The sequence below is a fragment of the Pongo pygmaeus genome, chromosome 6 (genome assembly GCF_028885625.2).
Source record: "Pongo pygmaeus isolate AG05252 chromosome 6, NHGRI_mPonPyg2-v2.0_pri, whole genome shotgun sequence".
In the NCBI taxonomy this organism is placed as follows: domain Eukaryota; kingdom Metazoa; phylum Chordata; class Mammalia; order Primates; family Hominidae; genus Pongo; species Pongo pygmaeus.
This window is the reverse complement of record NC_072379.2, coordinates 25,616,455-25,639,967: the sequence shown is the minus strand read 5'-3', so window position 1 is coordinate 25,639,967 and position 23,513 is coordinate 25,616,455. Positions and strand designations below refer to the sequence as shown.

Sequence of the window (23,513 nt, the reverse complement as noted above, 5' to 3'; positions counted from 1 at the left end):
TGTCTCAGGACATGGACCCCCTCACCGTTTCCATCCCCACACACTTTTGTTTGGCACCATCTTTGGTATTTTTCCAGGCCTGCCCCAGATGTCACCCCTCCCCACTAGTGAACATCGTCACTCCTCCTGAGCCCCCAGAGCCTTGTGTGGTGCTGGTTATTACCGTTGCAGCTGTATATGGTGTGCAACCCTCCCAGGCATCCCCGTCTATGAATAAGCACAGGAGCTAGAAGGGCCGGATTGGATGGAGGAAGATTCCATCCCTTTGGCTGTTGGGCAGAGGTCAAGCCAGATGCATGCTCCGTTCACATCAGCACCGGTAGCTGCCCAGAGAGGGCCTCCCAGATGCAGGATCCTGGAATTGCGAACAGGCAGGCACCAGAGTGTGAATGGTGGAGCTCTCACAGAGGCTATGGGGAACACAGGGCAGATCTCTTGTCTCTGCCCTGTGGGGAGGACTCAAGGCTTCACAGAGCAACAGCAAGATGAGGATTGCTTGAGGCCAGGAGTTTGAGGCTGCAGTGAGCTATGACTGTGCCACTGCACTCCAGTCTGGGCAATAGAGCAAGACCCTGTCTCAAAAAAGAAGATATTGGCTGGGCACAGTGGCTCACGCCTATAATCCCAGCACTTTGGGAGGCCGAGGTAGGTGGATCACCTGAGGTCAGGAGTTAAGAGACCAGCCTGGCCAACATGGTGAAACCTCATCTCTACTAAAAATACAGAAAATTAGGCATGGTGGCGCATGCCTGTAATCCCAAGTACACAAGTGGCTGAGGCAGAAGAATCGATTGAATTCAAGAGGCGGAGGTTGCAGTGAGCCGAGATCACGCCACTGCACTCCAACTTGGGCAACAGAGTGAGACTCCGTCTCAAAAAAAAAAAAAAAAGAAACCAAGGCATCTGGATGAGATACCTGTGAATTGTACCACGACACAGGTGATCCCCCTCCACCTGAAGCGCCTTTCTTCGCGTTCCTATGTCAGTGATGTCCTTTTCAACTTCAACACCCACCTGATCAGCTTGCACTTTTCCTGCAGCTCTCCCGTTGCTTGCCCTGCTCCCCTATACACCATGTCCTCGTATGGGCCACGGCACTCTCCACAGCTGACCTTACCTGCCTCATATCCTGGGGCTTCACCGCATGGAACACACTCCCTGCCCAGATCAGTGTAGTGCGAGATAAATGTTGAGTAAAACTGATCTGACATTGCTTATCTGTCGTCTCACAGTTTCTGGTCATGAATTTAACATGTTATTGGAGAATTTCACTTGGTTTATAAAGGTGTATCTTAGATTCACTAGATTGTAAAGCTTAAGAGGGAACTGTGGCTGGATGTGGTGGCTCACGCCTCGAATCCCAGCAGTTTTGGAGGCTGAGTCGGGAAGATCACTTGAGTCCAGGTGTTTGAGACCAGCCTGGGCAACATAGTGAGACCCCATCTCAAACAAATAAATACTTTTTTTAACTTAAGAATGGGCCAGGCGTGGTGGCTCACCCCTGTAATTCTAGCACTTTGGGAGACTGAGGCGTTTTGATGATTTGAGCCCAGGAGTTTGACATCTGACTGGGGACAAAAAGATACAAAAATTAGCCAATGTGGTAGCGCATTCCTGTAGTGCCAGCTATTCAGCAGGCTGAGCTGGGAGGATCACTTGAGCCTAGGAGGTCAAGGCTGCAGTGAACCGTCATCGTGCCACTGCGCTCCAGCCTGGTTGACAGAGTGACCTTGTCTCAGAAAAAAAAAAAAAAAAAGACTGAAAGTTTGCTTTTCCCACATGGCCTAATATAATTTTGCTCAGAATTTCCCCAGCCCAGTATATTACACACCTGAGGTAGTCCCTGAGAACACTAGATGCCCAGGTGAAGCAAGACCTTAACGGATGTATGGGTGGAATGCAGGGTGTGTGTTTTAAGTCTTACTTCTCTGTGTGGTTATTTTTAAGCTTACAGGGATCTTCAGACCAGGGAAGACATACGGAATGCAGCATGGCACAAACATGGCTGGGAGGAATTGGTATATTACACAGGTAATCTCTTAACAGCCATGAAATACGCTTTTTGTCTTACTGTTTCAATCATGTTCTTTCACCCTGACACTAATAGGTGGCTTTTGTAATAGTATGTTGCTAGGATAGTGAGTTATCAGGTTGGAGCGGGGAAGGGAGATAGTCAATTTTTCTCTAATACATACATGACTTTTTTCAATAAAGCAGAATATCCATGCTTTCAAATATGTATATCATCTGTTACAGTTTTCAGACCCTTGGATATTGTAAATTTTACATCACTACCTTTTTTTGTAGATTTCTGTATTCTCTAAAAACTTATTACACAAATAAAATTTTTTTCTAAGCTTTCTTTTCCATCAAAATTGTTAGTATCCCAAATCAGAACTTAATACATCAATTAAAGAGTGATTTTGAAATTGGATAAATTAAACTTCCTGTATGTACAGTATGTATACATGGGTGCATAATACATTCATGTGCACATACATAGGTATATTATGAAACCCTGTTTGCTTGATTTTTATAAGAAAACAGTTGGCTGAATGTAACCCAGTGGCATTGGTAGAGGTAATCAGTACCAGCCATGTTGCATGGCAAGTATATTTCAGGCCGAGCGCAGTGGCTCACGCCTGTAATCCCAGCACTTTGGGAGACCGAGGCGGGCAGATCACCTGAGGTCGGGAGTTCGAGACCAGCCTGACGAACATGATGAAACCTGTCTCCATTTGAGAGGTTGAGTCAGGAGAATTGTTTGAACCTGGGAGGTGGAGATTGCGCCACTGCACTCCAGCCTGGGTGACAGAGCAAGAATCAGTCTCAAAAAAAAAAAAAAGTATATCTCAGCGCTTGTACTACCACGAAAATAAAAGAGTAATTTGTCCTAGGAAGTAGGTGTTACCTTGTCTTTCCGTTCAAGAGATTATATAACATATAATTACATGTTATATAATTGTATTTGATTTTGCTGCTTACTCAAAGAACGTTTGAGAAATCACCATTTCTCCTCACAATACGGACTTTCCCTACCTCCCACAAATAAAACAAATATCCAGATAGGATCTGCTGTTTTTTTTTTGAGACAGAGTCTTGTTCTGTCGCCAGGCTGGAGTGCAATGACGCGATCTCGGCTCACTGCAACCTCCGCCTCCTGGGTTCAAGCGATTCTCCTGCCTCAGCCTCCTGAGTAGCTGGGATTACAGGCAGTCGCCACCACACCCAGCTAAGTTTTGTATTTTTAGTAGAGACAGGTTTCACCCTGTTGGCCAGGATGGTCTCGATTTCCTGACCTCGTTGATCCACCTGCCTCGACCTCCCAAAGTGCTGGGATTACAGGTGTAAGCCACTGCGCCCAGCTGATCTGGTGTAATTTTAATAGCATCCTGTAGGATGCCAGCTGATACAGGGTCCACTTGTATATTTCTGCCCTTGAGGTTAGTCCTGTATATTATGATATTCTCTTGTTTTCAAGCAGCACATCTGTGAACATTCTTGGCAATCTGTCTGTTAGTGTCATTTACCATAATGTGTTTAGAAAATAACAAGTGCAGTAACCCTGATCCTGTTTTCAGTTCCACTTATTCAGGAAATGGAATCCAGAATAATGATCCCACTGAAGACCTCGCCCCTCCAGTAAAGCTGTAGAGTTTCTATGTGCCTACATACATTTCTGTGACAAGCATTTGTCATAAATTAATTTTAATTGTATATCAAGTAAAAAAGAAACACTGAGGTTTAAGCTGCTGTATATAGCTTGTGAGAAACCTCTTTTCTTTAAAATTTACATAATCACAAGAAAGGAAAGAATTACAGTTGGACTGATTGTGACAGTGCCCTGTCGTCCTCTTTGAAACATCCCCGTGTTGTCCAGTATACCTTATGACACTTAGCCACTTCTCCCCACCCTCCAGAAGGGGTCCACATTGAATTCTGAATCATCTTGAAAATAAGATTCCAACCACAAAAAAAAATTAGCCATTTCTTTACTTAAAAAAAAAAAAAAAAAAAAATCTGTTTTATAATTACAGATTTTTAGACAAATTTCTTGTATCAGGAAGAAATACAAATTTTGTGATGTTTCTCAAGCAGTTTTTCTGAGTAGTTTCTGAGGAGGAACAAATTACAAGTGTACCCAGTAACTGAAAATGTTTTAACTCACTGTCATTTGTAAGCAGTCCACATAGTAGACAATGGGTTTTCCAAGCTGGGCAAGGTACATTTAATCAGTAAATCAGTTTCACATCATGTATCGTGATGTTTCAATGTGAGACATAAAAACAATGGCTTGAAACTTGTGTATCATATGTGATTTTGAAATGAACACCTTGAATAGCACTAATTTTTATTTGTGATATTTTTCTATAACAAAACAAGTAGCACTAGGAAAAGAGGTTTTATTTTGTAAACGATCATTTGTGACCTCAGACACACTCTGGCTAATATTTTAATAAGCTCACAGCAGATTAATTCTGAGATCATGGATGAGGGGTGGTGCATGTTGAGATTTAAATTGGCATAAAGCTGCATACTTTTTGTCTAGCTGTTTGATTTCATTTTTTTATAGTGTGCCAATTTTGTGACTGTTACCATGTGAAAGTCCTGTTGAAATGAACAGTTATGTCTGCCCCACAATCAAGAATGTATGTGTAAAGTGTGAATAAATCTCATATCAAATGTCAAACTTTTACATGTGAATGATTTTCTCAAAGAACATAGAAAAGTCAATAAAATCCTCTTAATTTTCACATATCACGTTTGGATTTTTTTTTTAATTTGTTCTGAGAATGACAAACGTGCTGTGAATGACCCTGTCACTCTTGCAAAATAGCTTGTCACAAAGGATTGAAGGAAGTGAGGAAGTCAGCTGGCTTCTGGGGAAAATCCCTCCATAGGAACAAATTACAAGGCCCTGGGCAAGGTCATGCCTGGTATGTGCTGAGGGCAGCAGAAGCCAGTGGCAGAAGCAGACATGAGGGAGAGCGTGGTGGGACATAAGCTCAGAGGTCACAGGGCTGGATCCCTTGAGTGTTGGAGGCCATCAGAAAGACCCTAGTGGCCGGGCCCAATGGCTCACACCGGTAATTCCAACACTTTGGGAGGCCAAGGCCAGAGGATCCCTTGAGCACAGGAGTTTGAGAGCAGCCTGGGCAACATGAATGAAACCTCATCTCTACAAAAAATCGAAAAATTAGCTGGGCGTGGTAGTATGTGCCTGTAGTCCCAGCTACTCAGGAGGCTGAGGCAGGAGGATTGCTTGAGCCCAGGAGGCCGAGGATGTAATGAGCTATGATCGTGCCACTGCACTACAGCCTGGGCAACAGAGCTAGACCCTGTCTCAAAAATAATAATAATAGGCCGGGCGCGGTGGCTCACGCCTGTAATCCCAGCACTCTGGGAGGTCGAGGTGGGTGGATCACAAGGTCAGGAGTTCGAGACCAGCCTGGCCAATATGGTGAAACCTCGTCTCTACCAAAAGTACAAAAAAATCAGCCAGGCATGGTGGCACATGCCTGTAATCCCAGCTACTTGGGAGGCTGAGGCAGGAGAATTGCTTGAATCCGGGAGGCAGAGGTTGCAGTGAGCCGAGATCACGCCACTACACTCCAGCCTGGGGGACAGAGTGCGATTTCATCTCAAAAAAAAAAGAAAAAAAGGAGGAAGATTTTTAACTCAGTGTCTCTAGGCAGTAGCCTCCCTCTGGGACAGCCCATATCACAAGATAATCAGTTACTTTCCCGCCCTTTTAGTGTTATATAAGTAAAATCTTTAGAATGGCTTGTATTTCTAGGTGACTAAAACTATATATATATATTTTTTTCTTCTCTTTCTTTGGATGTTTACCTGACAAGCTTCCGCTGATATCAAGTAGTTGTTTTGTTTTGTTTTTGAGACAGAGTCTTGCTTTGTCACTCAGGCTGGAGTGCAATGGCGTGACCTCAGCTCACTGCAGCCTTGACCTCCTAGGCTCAAGTGACCCTCCCACCTCAGCCTCTTGAGTAGCTGAGACTACAGTGCGGGCACCATGCCTGGCTAATTTTTAAATTTTCTGTAGACACAGGGTTTCATTATGTTGCCCAACCTGGTCTCCAACTCCTGGGCTCAAGCAATCCTCCTGCCTGGGCCTCCCAAAGTGTTGAGATTACAGGCATTAGCCGCTGCGCTTGGCCGCCCATTGCTTTAATGTAGGGCCTTTAAGATGGACAGCACCCCTCCAGTGATTAGGAGAGGCTCAAGATGGAAATAGTTTATCACTTGGCCAGGCACAGTGGCTGATGCCTGTCCCAGCATTTTGGGAGGCCGAGGCAGGAGAATCGCTTGGGTACGGGAGTTGGAGACCAGCCTGGGCAATTTCTGTAGACCCTGTGTCTACAAAAAATTTAAAAATTAGCCAGGTGTGATAGTCTGTGTCTGTGGTCCCAGCTACCTGAGAGGCTGAGGCAAGAGGATCACTTGAGCCTGGAACGTCAAGGCTGCAGTGGGCTGTGTTCGTGTCACTGTACTCCAGCCTGTGTGACAAAGCGAGAGCCTGTCAAAAAACAAAACAAAACAAAACAAACAAAAAGTTTATCACTTAAAGGTCCTAGGGATACACAACACTCCTGGAGGTCATACACAGGAGGTCAGAAAGAGACTTGGGGGCCAGTGCCTTTAGTGGGGTCCTGGGCATCACCCAAGCAGGTTTCACATGGGGATTTTAACTGGTGGGTTTAAAGCAAGCAAGTGGCCAGGCAAGGTGACTCACGCCGGCAATCCCAGCACTTTGGGAGGCGGAAGCAGATGGATCACCTGAGGTCAGGAGTTTGCAACTAGCCTGGCCAGCATGGTGAAAACCCTGTCTCCACCAAAAATACAAAAATTAGCTGGGCGTGGTGGTGGGCGCCTGTAGTCCCAGCTACTTGGGAGGCTGAGGTAGGAGGATCACTTGAGCCTGGGAGATCGAGGCTGCAGTACGCTGAGATTGCACCACTGCACCCCAGCCTGGGCAACAGAGACACACCCTGTCTCCAAAAAAAAAACAAAAAATAAAGCAAACAGTCATGAGTTCCAGGAGGTCTCGCAGTGACTGAATGGTGGTCACTGCAGCATATCTGCACAGTCCGTGTGGGGTGTGAGGGTCAGCGGGGCCAGCTGAACAGGCTGCATGGAACTGTCCCACGGGAAGGTGGCCACCAGGGAGCAGTTGTGTAAGGCAGACTTCTGGAACCACCACACTGAGGAACTGGGGGGATCGGGGAGTAGAACTGGAAACAGTGTCAATAGTGACTGAGTTGGCCCGGGGCTGTGGTGGCTCACGCCTGTAATCTCAGTACTTTGGGAGGCTGAGGCAGGCACATCACCTGAGGTCAGGAGTTCGAGACCAGCCCGGCCAATATAGTGAAACCCCATCTCTACTAAAAATACAAAAATTAGCCGGGCATGGTGGTGCACACCTGTAATCCCAGCTACTTGGGAGGCTGAGGCAGAAGAATTGCTTGAACCCAGGAGGAGGAGGTTGCAGTGAGCCAAGATCACACCACCGCACTCCAGACTGGGCGACAGAGTGACACCTTGTCTCAAAAAAAAAAAAAAAAAAAAAAAAGAATGACTGAACCCTGCTTCTGGTAGTAGAAAGTCCAATATAAATTTCAAAAGGTTGCTGACGCAATATAAAGTTATAAGAATTCACTACAAATTTTTATTTTTTTTTTATTTTTTGAGACAGGGTGTCACTCTGTCACCCAGGCTGGAGTGCAGTGGCAGGATCTCGGCTCACTGCAACCTCCACCTCCTGGGTTCAAGCAATTCTCCTGCCTCAGCCTCCCGAGTAGCTGAGATTACAGGCGTGCGCCATCAAGCACAGCTAATTTTTGTATTTTTAGTAGAGATGGGGTTTCACTATGTTGGCCAAGCTGGTCTTGAACTCCAGGCCTCATGTGATCTGCTTGCCTTGGCCTCCCAAAGTGCTGGGATTATAGACATGTGCCCATCATCCTGGCCTACAAATGTATTTCTTTCCTTTTTTTTTTTTTTTTTGAGGTGAAGTCTCGCTCTGTTGCCCAGGCTGGAGTGAAGTGGTGTGATCTCAGCTCACCACAACCTCCACCTCCCAGATTCAAGCGATTCTCCTGCCTCAGCCTCCCAAGTAGCTGGGATTACAGGAGTGCACCACCACGTCTGGCTAATTTTTGTATTTTTAATAGAAACGAGGTTTTACTATGTTATGTTGGCCAGGCTGGTCTCGAACTCCTGACTTCGTGATCCGCCCACCGCGGCCTCCCAAAATGCTGGGGTTACAGGCATGAGCCACCGCGCTCTGCTCTATAAATGTATTTCTTATTAAATTTATACTTACAGTTTCTTTCTGGGACATCATAGATGTTCAATAATAAGACAAATCAACAAAAAGAAAGGAGGGAAGAAGTAAAAGGAGAGAGGGAGAGAGAAGAGAATGAAGGAGAAGAAAAAGTATAGAGACTATCAGTTTTGGGGTTTTTTGTTTTTCTGTGGAGACAGGGTCTCACTCTGTCGCCCAGGCTGGAGTGCAGTGGTATAATTACAGCTCACTGCAGTCTCATCCTCCTGGGCTCAAGCCATCCTCCTGCCTCAGCCTCCTGAGTAGCTGGGACGGCAGGCATGAGCCGCAAGCCACAACATCTATCTAATTTTTGTATTCTTTGTAGAGATAAGTCTTGCTACATTGTAAAGCTGATCTTGAGTTCCTGAGCCCAACATAATGAGACCCCCATCTCTACAAAAAAATTAAAAAATAGATGAAAACCACTTGAAGTTTTTGCAAAACAGACCTTCCATCTCAGGGAGAAAATTTCTCCATTGTATTCATATGTCAGCAATTGTGACCACAGTGTGAAGTATTCACTTGCAGTGGATAATCTTGGCCTGGTAAATTGTTAACTCTCTAGTAATGCTTACAAGATACAGAATGGTGTGGAAATCTTTGCCTCGGGTTCCAGCTCTGAATGTGATCCCACAGCAGTCATGAACTCTGGTGAGGGTGTTTCCCAGCTGTTAAAGGAGATAGCAGGGCTGGCGAGGTGGCTCACACCTGTAATCCCAGCACTTTGGGAGGCTGAGGTGGGCGGATGTCTTGAGGCCAAGAGTTTGAGACCAGCCTGGGCAACACAGCAAAACCCAGTCTCTACAAAAAATACAAAAATTAGCCAGGCATGGTGCCTGTAATCCCAGCTATTTGGGAGGCTGAGGCAAGAGAATCACTTGAACCTGGGAGGTGGAGGTTGCAGTGAGCCCAGCTCATACCACTGCACTCCAGCCCTAGTGACAGAGCGAGACTCCGTCTCAAAAAAAAAAAAAAAAAAAAAAAGGACAGCAGTTTCTATACTGCTGACCTTAGGACTGTGAGAATCACATGAGGAGACATGAAAACACCTTGCAAAATGTGAAAATAAGCACTGTGACTCATGGTTAGGTTTTCTGAAGCTGCTCCTAAAGATTCTGAGGGTCGTAGGGTCAAAAGCCATCAGGTTCGTGTTACCGCTTCCTGAGGCCAATCTCTGGAATCTGCCGCTCTCTCCAGCAGCTCCAGTGGGCCTCCATGGAGACAGACACACTTGTCTCCAGTAGAAGAGAGAGAAATGGAAGAATCATTAAACCAGCAGTTAGGCCTGGGCACAGTGGCTCACACTTACAATCCCAACACTTTTGGAGGCTGAGAACAGAGGATCCTTTGAGGCCAGGAGTTCAAGACCAGGCTGGACAACATAGCAAGACCCCCATCTCCACAAAAAATTTAAATATTAGCCAGGTGTGATGGTGTGCACCTGTGGTCCCAGTTAGGAGGTCAAAGCAGGAGGTCCGCTTGAGCCCAGGAGTTCCAGGCTGCAGTGAGCTATGATCTTACCACTGTACTCCTGCCTGAGCGACAGAGCGAGACCCTGTCTTAACAAAAAAATAAAAATAAAAAATAAGCAGCAGTTAAACCAGGAGAGAATGGAGTGGGTGGGGGCATAAAGTCATTTTTTTTTAAGCATATAAAAGCTTTAAAGGACTTTTATTGTTTCAACTTAATACCCTGACAAATTTCTGCTCTTGGCTTCATGATCCCAATTCTTAGCTCTTTTCTGTTTACGTAAGCGGTGTTCATAATCAGAATGAACAATGGCGTCACACGGACAATCAGCCTTGCCTTTCTGAGTCCATCCTAGTGTAGGCATGTGCGTAACTCCTGGGAGAGCTGTTCTGTAGCTGTTTCCAGTGAGTCCAGAATTCAATAAGTATGAAAGGGGTTAGTGCAGTTCTTGCATCATTTCAAACTCACTCCTCTAACACAACAAAGCAGGGATTGTCTGAGACAGCAGCTTTTGGGCGCTTTGCTGAGAGCTGGGCAGCCTGTGGGACCAGCCCCTCTTATAAAGGGTCCCATGCGGTCATCAGTATTTCTCGGAGGATCAGATCCCTCTGAGCCAAATTCATGTCCACCTTATGTTCAGGCCACAGCCCCGTGGATGGGCTCTGAAACCACCTTTGCATGCTTGTGAAAGATGGACCAGAAAAGAAAAATGAGAACTCAGGAGGCGGAGGTTGCAGTGAGCCGAGATCGTGCCACTGCACTTCAGCCTGGATGACAGAGCGAGACTCTGTCTCAAAAAACAAACAAACAAACAAAAAACCCAGACACACACACACAAATGAAACCACGTTTGCAAAAACTCTAACAAGGGAGATGTACTTTAACCACCCCCCATCTCGCCTTTAGCCTTCAGACTGTCCTTAATCATAGCTGGGCTTGGACCAAGCTAAACTGGGAGACATTTAGTTTATAGCTTAAATGATAATAGCTTGGCCGGGCGTGGTGTCTCACACTTGTAATCCCAGCACTTTGGGAGGCCGAGGCGGGAGGATCACGAGGTCAGGAGTTCGAGACCAGCTTGACCAACATGGTGAAACTCCGTCTCTACTAAAAATACAGAAAAAAATTAGCCAGGCGTGGTGGCACATGCCTGTAATCCCAGCTACTCAGGAGGCTGTGGCAGGAGAGTCACTTGAACCCAGGAGGTGGAGGTTGCAGTGAGGCAAGATTGCGCCACTGCACTCCAGCCTGGGTGACAGAGCGAGACTCGTCTCAAAAAAAAAAAAAAGATAATAGCCCTTCCCCAAAACTCAACCGCTAATGAGAGACCACCAGGCAAGGAGAATGAGAGAAGCCTAAATTCTCCCAAGGTGTACACATAAACACCATTTCCAATTATTATTCCAGAGGGCAGGCACAAGATTTGCAACTCCCCGTTACTCCTGCAGGTTACATCACGACTGTAGAACCTAAGATTGGCCTTTTGAGATGTCTTTTCAGGTTTTCGCTTTTTTTTTTTTTTTTTTTTTTTGAGACAGAGTTTCACCTGTTGCCCAGGCTGGAGTGCAATAGTGTGATCTCCGCTCACTGCAGCCTCTGCCTCCTGGATTCAAGTGATTCTCCTGCCTCAGCCACCCGAGTAGCTGGGATTACAGGTGTGCTCCACCACGCCCCACTAATTTTTGTATTTTTAGTAGAGATGGGGTTTCAGCATGTTGGCCAGGCTGGTCTTCAACTCCTGATCTCAAGTGATCTGCCCGCCTCAGCCTCCCAAAGTGCTGGGATTACAGGCGTGCCACCATGCCTGGCCCAGGTTTTTGCATTTCTGACCATCAGTGGCTCCACCTGGATCCGATGACTCCTCACCCCCACCACCCCACCCCACCCCATGGCCCCAGCCAGAAGCGAATCCCCTGGCCTGCCAAAGTATCCTTGAAGAAGTCTAGCCTCCGAATTTTCGGGGTGATTGATGTAAGAATAAAGCTCCGGCCTCCTGTTTGGCCGCTTCTGCATGAATTAATCTCTGTCTCTATTGCAATTCCCCTGTCTTGAGAAATCGGCTCTATCTGGGCCGTGGGCAAGAAGAACCCGTGGGGCAGTAGCAGCTGTGATGGTCAGACAGTGAAAACCAGTGGAGGCATGGGTCCTCCCACCCGCCCACCAATGGCCTGCTCCTGCCATGCGCACCGGGCAGCATAGAGGCTGACATCGTTTGCAGCACTTTTCAAGGTCCTGGCATGCCTGGTCCTGCCCAGAGCTTGGCATTACTGAAAGTGCAAACACCGCAAAACAGTTTCTAGGAGAGTGGCCAGGAGGCATTCACAGTTGGGAACAACAGCCTCATTGTTTGGAATCTCATTTAAATGTCGCCAAACCTATTTCATGTCTCTTCTTCAGAAACTGATTTGGAGGAAATTTGATTCATCTGATTTGCTTATGTGGCCGAATAATTATTTAATTATTTGGCCAAATTTGGTTGAATGATAAATTTTTCAACTAATTCTCAATATTAAAACCTTATGGCTTTTTCTACTGAATTATCCAACAGTATCCACTTCCTCACCCCGTGGCTTTCCCCTCCCCCCATTTTTCTTCCAGGGAGGGTATAGAATCTCACACATTCAGAGCATGTTCTCAAATTTCCCTTGCTTGGCTCTGCTCAAAACAGACATAAACCTAGCTTTCGAGTATTTCCAAGTCATTTATAAAAAAGAAATGGTTTATATAGGCTGTTAGGAGTTATTAATATTTAATTCATTTAGGGGAAAATGCTGGCCTTTGTGATTAGTAAAACTTGTTTTTATTTCTTTTACTTTATGTGATTTTCGAATATCCTTTTTTTTTTTTTTTAAGAGACAGGGTCTCACTCTGTCACCCAGGCTGGAGTACAATGGCGTAGTCACAGCTCACTGCAGCCTCAAACTCCTGAGTTCAAGGGATCCTCCCATCTCAGCCCACCAAGTAGCTGGGACTACAGGTGCGTGCCACCACATCCAGCTAATGTTTTTATTTTTTGTAGAGACAGGGTCTTGCTCTGTTGCCCAGGCTGCTCTCGAATTCCTGTCCTCAAGTGATCCTCTTACGTTGTCCTCCCAGAGTGCTGAGATTACAGGCATGAGCCCAAATATCCATTTTTAATCAGTACTTTTGTTTAAGACTCTATTGTTATATTGGAGGACAAACAAAAAACAAAAAACCTTTGTAACATTTCATATATGACAAATCCCAAGAAGTAAAAAAAAGGACTTTCCAGGTCCCAGGGCTTCAGGAAGTGGGAGTGGGCTCATGGGGTGAGGACATTGTGCCCAGCACTAAGCAAAGCGGAGTCTTAAGCCTGTTTCTTGCCTGGGGGGTGTTTATGCTTCAACACAGTACCTGAAATATTGGGTATTCCAATATGCAAGAGGCAGATCTGCAAATTCCACAAATCCGTTCTGACATATGGATAAACTTTTATTGACATACCAAAGGGAAACCAATATTCACTGAAGGCTGCCGAATCTGTATTTCTAAGAGTAAAGGTGTTTAATTGACTCTCCACCCTTAAAACACTTTGTATGAAATATAGCTACGAATATACATAAAGAATTCAGATTACAAAACTCTCCAGGAAATTGGCTGGGCGCGGTGGCCCAAGCCTGTAATCCCAGCACTTTGGGAGGCCGAGGCGGGCGGATCACAAGGTCAGGAGATCAAGACCATCCTGGCTCACACGGTGAAACCCGTCTCTACTAAAAATACAAAAAATTAGCCAGGTGTGGTGGTGGGCACCTGTAGTTCCAGCTACTCGGGAGGCTGAGGCAGGAGAATGGCGTGAACCCGGGAGGCGGAGCTTGCAGTGAGCTGAAACCACACCACTGCACTCCAGCCTGGGCAACAGAGCGAGACTCTGTCTCAAAAAAAAAAACCTCTCCAGGAAATCAATAGTCATCATATAATACTGGAACTACAGATAAAAAAAAAAAAAGCAATCTTCTAGGAGTCCTAACTGTAGTTTAAAGTACAGATCATCTGTACCAACTTTCTATAGCAAGTTGTAATAGGCAATTGTAAGCAAACAGTATCAATCTGTGTAACTTGTAAAAATTCATCTGAAGTTGTTTGGAGCTGTACGACAATGGATGTTATTCTTCCAGCTCTCCCAGCAGCTCTACAAAATCAGTGATATACCATTTGGCGTTATCCTTGACTTGTTGCCTGATCACATTTCCTCCAAATCCAATGAAAGCATCCTAAGAAGTAGGAAAAGAGAGAAATGATTCTTATTTTTATTTATTTATTTATTTTTTGGAGTCTTGCTCTGTCGCCCAGGCTGGAGTGCAGTGACACAATCTCGGCTCACTGCAACCTCTGCCTCCTGGGTTCAAGTGATTCTCGTGCCTCAGCCTCCTGAGTAGCTGAGACTCCAGGTGTGCCCCACCTCGCCTGGCTACTTTTTTTTATTTTTTGTAGGGTCTTGCTATGTTGCCAGGCTGCTCTCAACCTCCTCCTGCGTTGGCTTCCGAAGTGCTGGGATTACAGGTATGCTCCACTGCACCCATCCAATTTTGTCATTCCTTTTTTGTTTTTTGAGACAGGGTCTCACCCTGTCACCCAGGCTGGAGTGCAGTGGCACAGTCATGGCTCACTGCAGCCTTGAACTTCTGGGCTCAAGTGATCATCCTGCCTCAGTATCCTGAGTAGCCGGGATGACAGGTGCACACCACAATCCCTGAATAATTTTTTAGAGATGGAGTTTTGCCATGTTGCTCAGCTGGTTTTGAACCTCTGTGCTTAAGCAATCCTCCCACCTCGGCCTCCCAAAGTGCTGGGATCACAGGCGTGAGCCACTGCTCCTGGCTGATTTTGTCATTTCTTGAAAATGAGATTGGGAGCTCCCTGAGAAATCTCTTCATTTTACTTTTGTGTATTCCTCATTAAACTAGTAGCCCAATGTTCACTACTTAGACAACCCCAACATTGGTTATAAATTATCTAAGCTAACAGTAAAAAGACTCAAAGGCGGCTGGGTGTGGTGGCTCATGCCTGTAATCCCAGCACTTTGGCAGGCTGAGGCGGGTGGATCACCTGAGGTCAGGAGTTTGACACCAGCCTGGCCAACATGGTGAAACCCTGTCTCTACTAAAAATACAAATTAGCTGGGCATTGGGGTGGACGTCTGTAATCGCAGCTACTTGGGAGGCTGAGGCAGGAGAATTGCTTGAACCCGGGAGGCGGAGGTTGCAGTGAGCCAAGATCACGCCATTGCACTCCAGCCTAGGCGAGAGAGTGAGACTCTGTCAAAAAAAAAAAAGATTCAAAGGCTGTGTGTGGTGACTCATGCCTGTAATTCCAGCACGTTGGGAGGCCTAGGCAGGCAGATCACCTGCCAGGCAGTTCTAGCCTGGCTGGAACTTTTTTTTTTGGAGATGGAGTCTTGCTCTGTCATGCTCAGGCTGGAGTACAGTGGCACGATCTCAGGTCACTGCAACCTCCCGCCTCCCCGGTTCAAGAGATTCTCCTGCCTCAGCCTCCTGAGTGCTGGGATTATAGACGCCCACCAACACGCCTGGCCAATTTTTGTATTTTTAGTAGAGACAGGGTTTTGCCATGCTGGCTAGGCTGGTCTCAAACTCTTGACCTTAGGTGATCCGCCCATCTCTGCCTCCCAAAGTGCTGGGATTACAGGAGTGTGTCACCTTCGCGCCTGGCCAAAAAGGTTATCTTTAACCCTTTTTCATTCATCATTCACAATGGTTTTTTTTTTTTTTTTTAGACAATTCACAAAGAGTATGAATTTTTTTTTTTTTACGACAATCCCTATTTTCAGATTTCAGGAAACTAGGGGTAAAAACTTCCGGACTATATATATATATTTTAAGATGGAGTCTTGCTCTGTCACCTAGGCTGGAGTGCAGTCACGCGATCTCGGCTCACTGCAACCTCCACCTCCTGGGTTCAAGTGATTCTCGTGCCTCAGCCTCCTGAGTAGCTGCAATGATAGGTACCATCACCACGCCCAGCTAATTTTTTTGTATTTTTGTAGAGACCGGGTTTCACCGTGTTGCCCAGGCCGGTCTGAAACTCCTGGCCTCAGGTGATCCACCTGCCTCAGCCTCCCAAAGTGCTGGGATTATAGGCGTGAGCCACTGCGCCTGGCCACACTATATTTTTGGTGTAGTTTTTCTTACGTTAGAATGACATGGCAAAGGCAAAGCCCTATGTGAAATGGACACATTTGATATTTATGACACTTGCTATATAGCATTTGATTATATATATATACACACACACACACACATAGACGTATATATATACTTTATATATGTGTGTGTGTGTGTGTATATATGTGTGTGTGTATATATATATATAGCATTGATTTTAAAATGCTTAGAAATAAAATCCCTGGCGGGGCATGTTGGCTCACACCTGTAATCCCAGCACTCTGGCAGGCCAAGGCAGGAAGATCACTTAAGCCAGGAGTTCAAGATTAGCCTGGGCAGCATAGTGAGACCTCATCTTTACAAAATATAAACAAAATTAGATGGGTGTGGTGGCATGCTTCTGCGGTCCCAGCTACTCAGGAGGCTGAGATAGGAAGATCGCTTGAGTCTGGGAGGTCGAGGCTGCAATGAGCTGAGATTGCGCCACTGCACTCTGGCCTGGGTGACAGAGCAAGACCCTGTCTCAAAAAATAAATAAAACCTCTGCTAGTCTCAGAAAATGACGTTAATTCAGAGGAATAAAATGCTGTGGTGGTGTGGGATGCAGTGGCGCACACCTGTAATCCCAGCTACCCAGGAGGCTGAGGTGGGAGGATCGTTTGAGCCCAGAAGTTCAGGGCTGTGATAAGCTATGATCGCAACACTGCACTCCAGCCTGGGCAACATAGCAAGGCCCTGTCTCCAAAAAATAAATAAGTAAATAAAAATAAAATGCTCTGATATGTTACTGGTAAATCATATAATCTCTGCAAGCCTCAGTTCCCCTATCAGTAAGAAGAACACAGTATTTGGCTGGGCATGGTGGTTCATACATGTGATACCAGCACTTTGGGAGGCCAAAGCGGGGGAGATCGCTTGAGCTCAGGAATTTGAGACCAGCCTGGGCAATATGGCGTAACTCTGCCTCTACCAAACACCCAAAATCTTAGCTGGGGGTGGTGGAATGCGCCTGTGGTCCCAGCTACTTGGGAGGCTAAGGTGGGAGAATCACTTGAACCCAGAGGGCAGAGGTTGCAGTGAGCTGAGAGCACACCATTGCACTCCAGCCTGGGTGACAGAGTGAGACTCTGTCTAAGAAAAACAAAACAAAACATAATATTTGACTTCACAGGGCTGTTATGAAGATTAAATGAGGTAATGTATGAGGAACTAGTATATCAAGTATAAAATGTCATTAAAATCTTGGTTATGAGTTGTTGATGGTATTATTTGGGGAAATGAAATCAACTTATTGAGCACACACCTAGGCTAAAAGGTGGTTCCCATCCTACAGGGATAAGGCATTGTTAAAAGTTTTAAAAGGTTTTTAGTTCCTTATTCACAACTTTTCTTGGGTTTGCACAAAGTTGACAAAACAAGATTGAATGTGTTTTTATTATTTCATTTTTATCTTGTAATGAGAGTTGTTTTTGTTTAACTCCTGTTTTAAATCTTATGTAGTTCTAAATCAGCTGTTTTTATTTTATTTTATTTATTTATTTTGTAGAGATGGGGTCTCACTATCTTGCCCAGGCTGGTCTCAAACTCCTGTGCTCAAGCCATCTTCCTCCCTCGACCTCCCAAAGCGTTGGGATTATAGGATGAATCAGCTGTCTAAAACGAAAGTACGGCGGGGCACGGTGGCTCATGCCTGTAATCCCAGCACTTTGGGAGGCCAAGGCAGGCAGATCACCTGAGGTCAGGAGATTGAGACCAGCCTGGCCAACGTGGCGAAACACCGTCTCTACTAAAAATACAAAACTTAGCTGGCATGGTGGCGTGTGCCTGTAATCCCAGCTACTTGGGAGGCTGAGACATAAGAATGGTTTGAACCCGGGAGGTGGATATTGCAGTGAGCCGAGATCATGCCACTGCACTCCAATCTGGGCAACAAGAGCAAAACTCCATCTCAAAAATAATAAAGAAACAATAAATACATAAATAAAACAAAAGTACAACCTGAAAAAATATTAGCATCCTTAATACATACAGCAGGAGGACAGGCTTCCATGTCTGTGGCTCCATCTCCAATCATGATTATTTTCTTAAAATGAAATTTTTCCTTTAAAAGTTTGATCACTTTTCCTTTTCCACCAGATTCGGCTGTTGGCTGCGTCTCATCAAAACCTGCATATTCACCTTAAAAGAGCAGTAAAAACAGGGTTAAAGACCCAGAGAAGTATGTGATCAGTGCCAGCTTTCTGCATAGATGATATCTTCACTTAAATGTCACTGAGAAGGCTAAAAATGGCCCTTGGTAAAGTCAGACAGCCTGGAGCTCCACACCTGTTCCTGGGAATAAACAAGCTTTGCTTTGCTTTTATTTCCTTTTATGATTATGCTTATGATTACAGAAATGGGGTCTTGGTATGTTGCCCAGGTTAGTCTGGAACTCCTAGGCTCATGTGCTCCTCCTGCCTCGGCCTCCCAAAGTGCTGGGATTACAGGTGTGAGCCACCACACCCAGCCAACCTTTGCTTTTAAATTACAAATATCAATTGTAGAGATGGCTCTATTAGGTCATAAATACCTAGGAGTGAATTTGTTGTATCCTTTAAGCTTCCAGTAATTCTCAAACCTTGTTGAGGTGGCAGAACACCATAAAATAGTAATATCAAATTAATTAATTTATTTATTTTTGAGACGGAGTCTCACTTTGTTGCCCAGGCTGGAGTGCAATGGCATGATCTTGGCTCACTGCAATATCCACCTCCCAGGTTCAAACCATTCTCGTGTCTCAGCCTCCCAAGTAGCTGGGATTACAGGCGCATGCCACCACACCGGCTAAGTTTTGTATTTTTAGTAGAGACGGGTTTCACCACGTTGGCCAGGCTGGTCTCAAACTCCTGACCGCAGATGATCAGCCTGCCTCAGCCTCCCAAAGTTCTGGGATTACAGGCGTGAGCCATCACACCCTTCCTTAATATATTAAATTTAAAATGTTAATATATTATGTCACCCAAGAGGAAATTCCAGCTTATTTTTGATCAATTATTTCTATTTTTACAGTAATTACTACCCTCATTCTTGACTTCTTTTTTCAATGATCTCTATCTCTAGATCATTCAAGAATGTTCTATTAACATACAGTGGCTCATGCCTGTAATCCCAACACTTTGGGAGGCCGAGGCGGGTGGATCATCTGAGGCCAGGAGTTTGAGACCAGCCTGACCAACATGGTGAAACCCCGACTCTACTAAAAAAAATACAAAAATTAGCCAGGTTTGGTGGTGGGCGCCTGTAATCCCAGCTACTTGGGAGGCTGAGGCAGGAGAATCGCTTGCACCTAGGAGACAGAGGCTGCAGTGAGCTGAGATGGAGCCACTGCACTTCAGCCAGAGCAACAGAGTGAGACCCTGTCTCAAAAAAAAAAAAAAAAAAAAATCGCTATCAGTCACTCCTTGATGTAACTGGTGATCTGAGATAATATAACAGCTGTGGCACTGCTACGCACCAGAGAGGGGACAGGAGGCTTCCCCAAGGGCTATAGTTCAGTAATCCGTTAACAAAAGTCTCCCTTCTAAAGTCTCTGTCTTGTTGTTGTTTTTTTAAAGACAGAGTCTCACTCTGTCACCCAGGCTGGAAGTGCAGTGGCGAGATCTCAGCTCATTGCAGCCTCCGCCTCCCAGCTTCAAGCGATTCTCCTGCCTCAGCCTCCCAAGTAGCTGGGACTGTAGGCATGTGCCACCACGCCCAGCTAATTTTTGTATTTTTTTTTTTTTTTTAGCAGAGTTGGGGTTTCGCCATGTTGGCCAGGCTGGTCTTGAACTCCTGACCTCAAGTAATCCTCCCACCTCAGGCTCCCAAAGTGCTGGGATTACAGGCATGAGCCACCATGCCCAGCCAAAAGTCTCCTTCTTGAGTCTAAATTTCTTCAAGTGCATAGAAGCTCCCATAAAGTTGAAATACAACATACAGCAAAGTAAGTCATAGGGGGCTTTGTAGGAATTAATGTTTCACGAAATGCAGACATTTATGTACAGACAGGTGATGTTATAGATACCAAAGCTAGGACAGGTGATGACCTAAGTCTATTTTGCTGAGCAAAGGGTACCAAAGGGCAAAAGACATCAATTCAGAGAACCATTCATCTCAATATTTAACTCTGATGTGACTGTTCAAGTTGCATTCCAAAAGACATTACCCAGAATACTGAATAATGGAACTGCTAAGAAAGGGAACATGTTACCGTTAACATCTTACCGTTAAAGTAGAATTTCAGCCTATTGGCAAATACATTGGTTGCTGGGATATTGAGCTTTGAAGCAACATGCTCTACAATACTCCTAAAGCCACCAGATATTAGGAAAACCTGAACATTTCGCTCCTGTAGGCGACTTACCAGCTCCCTGCAAAAATAAAATACAAAATACCAAACACTGAGTAATACAAAAGGAAAAACAAAACGAAACATGAAGAGGGAAATAAGATATATTTTCTTCTCCTGAATGCATTTGCCTGAGGTATATTTGACAAGGTATACTGCCTGGGGTGTTAATGTTTTATATATGTTTTTCTTTTTCTTTTTTTTTGAGATGGAGTCTCGCTCTGTCTCTGTCACCAGGCTGGAGTGCAGTGGTGCGATCTTGGCTCACTGCAACCTCTGCCTCCAGGGTTCCAGCGATTCTCCTCCCTCAGCCTCACAGGTAGCCGGGATTACAGGCACCTGCCACCACACCCAGCTACTTTTTTTTTTTTTTTTTTTTTTGTTGAGATGGAGTCTCGCTCTGTCTCTGTCACCAGGCTGGAGTGCAGTGGTGCGATCTCGGCTCACTGCAACCTCCTCCTACTGGGTTCAAGTGATTCTCTTGCGTCAGCTTCCCAAGTAGCTGGGACAACAGATGCGCACCATCACGCCCAGCTAATTTTTGTATTTTTAGTAGACATGGGGTTTCACCATGTTGGCCAGGATGGTCTCGATCTCTTGACCTCATGGTCCACCCACCTCGGCCTTCCAAAGTGCTGAAATTACAGGCGTAAGCCACCACACCTGGCCAACTTTTTTTGTATTTTTAGTAGAGATGGGGTTTCACCATGTTGGCCAGGCTGGTCTTGAACTCCTGACCTCAGGTGATCTGCCCGCCTTGGCCTCCCAAAGTGCTGGGATTACATGCACGAGCCACCATGCCCAGCCTTATATATGTTTTTCTAAATGCACTTAGAAATCAGTGGGTAGGGTTTGGCTACTTTAGGAAACCGTTCCAGAACTCTACTCTGCCCATGGACCCAGAAAAACACAAGATGAGGACAAACAAGGAAAGCTTAGGTTTTCCCTGGAGAAAGAGGAAAGGCAGAAACAGACAGGACCAGACAACCGGCCACAGAAGACCACGTGTAAGTGCCAAAATAACCACACAGGCCACGCCTTTAAATCCAGCAGTTTGGGAGTCCAAGGTAGAAAATCACTTGAGGCCAGGAGCTTGAGAACAGCCTGGGCAACATAGCAAGACCCCCATCTCTACAAAAAATATTTTAAAGGCTGGGTATAGTGGCTCAAACCTATAATTCCAACACTTTGGGAGGCTGAGGTGGGAAAATTGATCATTTGAGCCCACAAGTTCAAGACCAGCTTGGGCAACACAGTGAGACCCTGTGTCTATAGAAAATTTTAAAAAAATAATTAGGCATGGTGGCCTACGACTGTAGTCCCAGCTACTTAGGAAGCTGAGGCAGGAGGATCCCTTGAGCCCAGAAGGCTGATGCTGCAGTGAGCTGTATTCATGCCACTGCACTCCAGCCTGGGTGACAAAGCGAGACCCTGTCTCTCAAAAAAATTTTTTTAAAAAAATTAGCTGGGCATGGTGGCATGCACCTGTAGTCCCCACTACTAAGGAGGCTAAGGTGGGAGGGCCACTTGACCCCAGGAGTTCAACGCTGTAGTAAGCCATGATTATACCACTGTACTCCAACATGGGCAACAGAATGAGACGCTGACTCTAAAAAAAAAAATAATAGGCCGGGTGCAGTGGCTCACAGCTATAATTCCAGCACTTTGGGAGGCCCAGGCAGGCAGATCATTTGAGGTTAAGAGTTCAAGACCAGTGTGGCCAACATGGCAAAACCCATCTCTACTAAAAATGCAAAAATTACCTAGGTGTGCTGGTGGGCACCTGTAATCCCAGCTACGCGGGAGGCTGAGGCAGGAGAATTGCATGAATCTGGGAGGCAGAAGTTGCAGTGAGCTGAGATTGCACCACTGCACTCCAGCCTGAGTGACACAGCGAGACTTCATCTTGAAAAAATAAATAAAATTTAAAAAAATAATTAAAAAATTAAAATGAAAATAAATAAACCACCCAGAGGGTGCTCTAAAGGAATAGTTAGATGCTCTCAGGAGGATGTGCCCCTCAACACTGGTGCTGAAATACACCTAGAGCAGGGGCTCCTCTTACCTTATGCCGGGGGTCAGGTGTGGGGGTTGCTCTGCTATGAGTCTCTGCACCTGCTCCCTGGAGGGCTGGATGAGGGCTAAGCGCTCTGTGAGAGCAGCTTTGAAAGGCACTGCCCCGCCCATGGCTCGCCGTGTCCTAGGAGGGAGACCCAACAGTCAGGCCAGCCAGGTCCGATGTCCTCGAGGTTAACATGCCTTACTGCCCCGGGTCTGCACGACATCCACCAAAAGGAAGATGCTACCAAGAGCCCCAGTGTGCAACAGACAGGCTTTGCTACTATGAGAGCAAGGCCTTGGAATAAACTTCTGAAGGATTGCTTGAAAATAACATTAACAGGCTGGGTGCAGTGACTCATGCCTATAATCCCAAACGCTTTGGGAAGCTGAGGTGGGCAGATCACCTGAAGCCAGGAGTTTGAGACCAGCCTGGCCAACATGGCAAAACCCCATCTCTACAAAAAAAAATGCAAAAATTAGCCGGGCCTGGTGGTGCGCGCCTGTAATCCTAGCTACTTAGGAGGCTGAGGCAGGAGAATTGCTGGAACCCAGGAGGCGGAGGTTGCAGTGAGCCAAGATCTCACCACTGCACCCCAGCCTGGATGACAGAGTTAGATTCCATCTAAAAAAAAAAAAAAAAAAGGCACACAGCCTATCCATAGGTATTTTTCTTGCAAGCTGTGAGCTGTCATAAATCAAGAAAGAGACCAAAGGTTAAACATTCTTCCATGAAAGGCAGTTGAAAATGAAATAGTGTCTGGGTGCAGCAGCTCATGCCTGTAATCCCAGCACTTTGGTAGCCCAAGGTGGGCAGATCACGAGGTCAGGAGTTTGAGACCACCCTGGCCAACATGGTGAAACCCCATCTCTACTAAAAATACAAAAATTAGCCGGGCGTGGTGGTGTGCGCCTGTAATCCCAGCTACTCAAGAGGCTGAGGCAGGAGAATTGCTTGAATCTGGGAGGCAGAGGTTGCAGTGAGCCGAGATTGTGTCACTGCACTCCAGCCTGGGCGACAAAACGAGACTCCGTCTCGAAAAAAAAAAAAGAAAATGACATGGTGCATGACTGGGGGACTGAGACTGCAGAGGGAGGTGCCCAGCTTCAGGGTGGGAGGGCAGGAGGGAGG

The 23,513-nt window shown here is 45.8% G+C and overlaps 2 protein-coding genes across 33 annotated transcripts in view; one reads left to right on the top strand and one right to left on the bottom strand.

Annotated features, from left to right (window-relative positions):
* NIPSNAP2 (nipsnap homolog 2) overlaps nt 1-18,313 on the top strand; it is a 48,195-nt gene extending 29,882 nt beyond the window's left edge. For 2 of the 4 annotated variants that reach the window (XM_054495582.2, XM_054495580.2), the window contains 2 exons: nt 1,948-2,031; nt 3,582-4,756. In XM_054495582.2, the coding sequence (XP_054351557.1) occupies nt 1,948-2,031; nt 3,582-3,646 (149 nt within the window). In that variant the 3' untranslated portion in view covers nt 3,647-4,756. Of the gene's footprint in view, nt 1-1,947; nt 4,757-18,093 lie in introns of those variants that run through there. The other 2 variants (XM_054495581.2, XM_063668345.1) reach the window with 2 other exon arrangements.
* The window catches only part of PSPH (phosphoserine phosphatase), a 40,475-nt gene continuing 30,211 nt past the window's right edge, over nt 13,250-23,513 (bottom strand). For 20 of the 29 annotated variants that reach the window (XM_054495583.2, XM_054495587.2, XM_054495584.2 and 17 more), the window contains 4 exons: nt 22,389-22,523; nt 20,200-20,345; nt 17,987-18,135; nt 13,250-14,046 (listed from right to left, as the gene is read on the bottom strand). In XM_054495583.2, coding sequence (XP_054351558.1) covers nt 13,939-14,046; nt 17,987-18,135; nt 20,200-20,345; nt 22,389-22,523 — 538 coding nt within the window. In that variant the 3' untranslated portion in view covers nt 13,250-13,938. The remainder of the gene's footprint in view (nt 14,047-17,986; nt 18,136-20,199; nt 20,346-22,388; nt 22,524-23,513) is intronic. The other 9 variants (XM_063668361.1, XM_063668365.1, XM_054495593.2 and 6 more) reach the window with 1 other exon arrangement.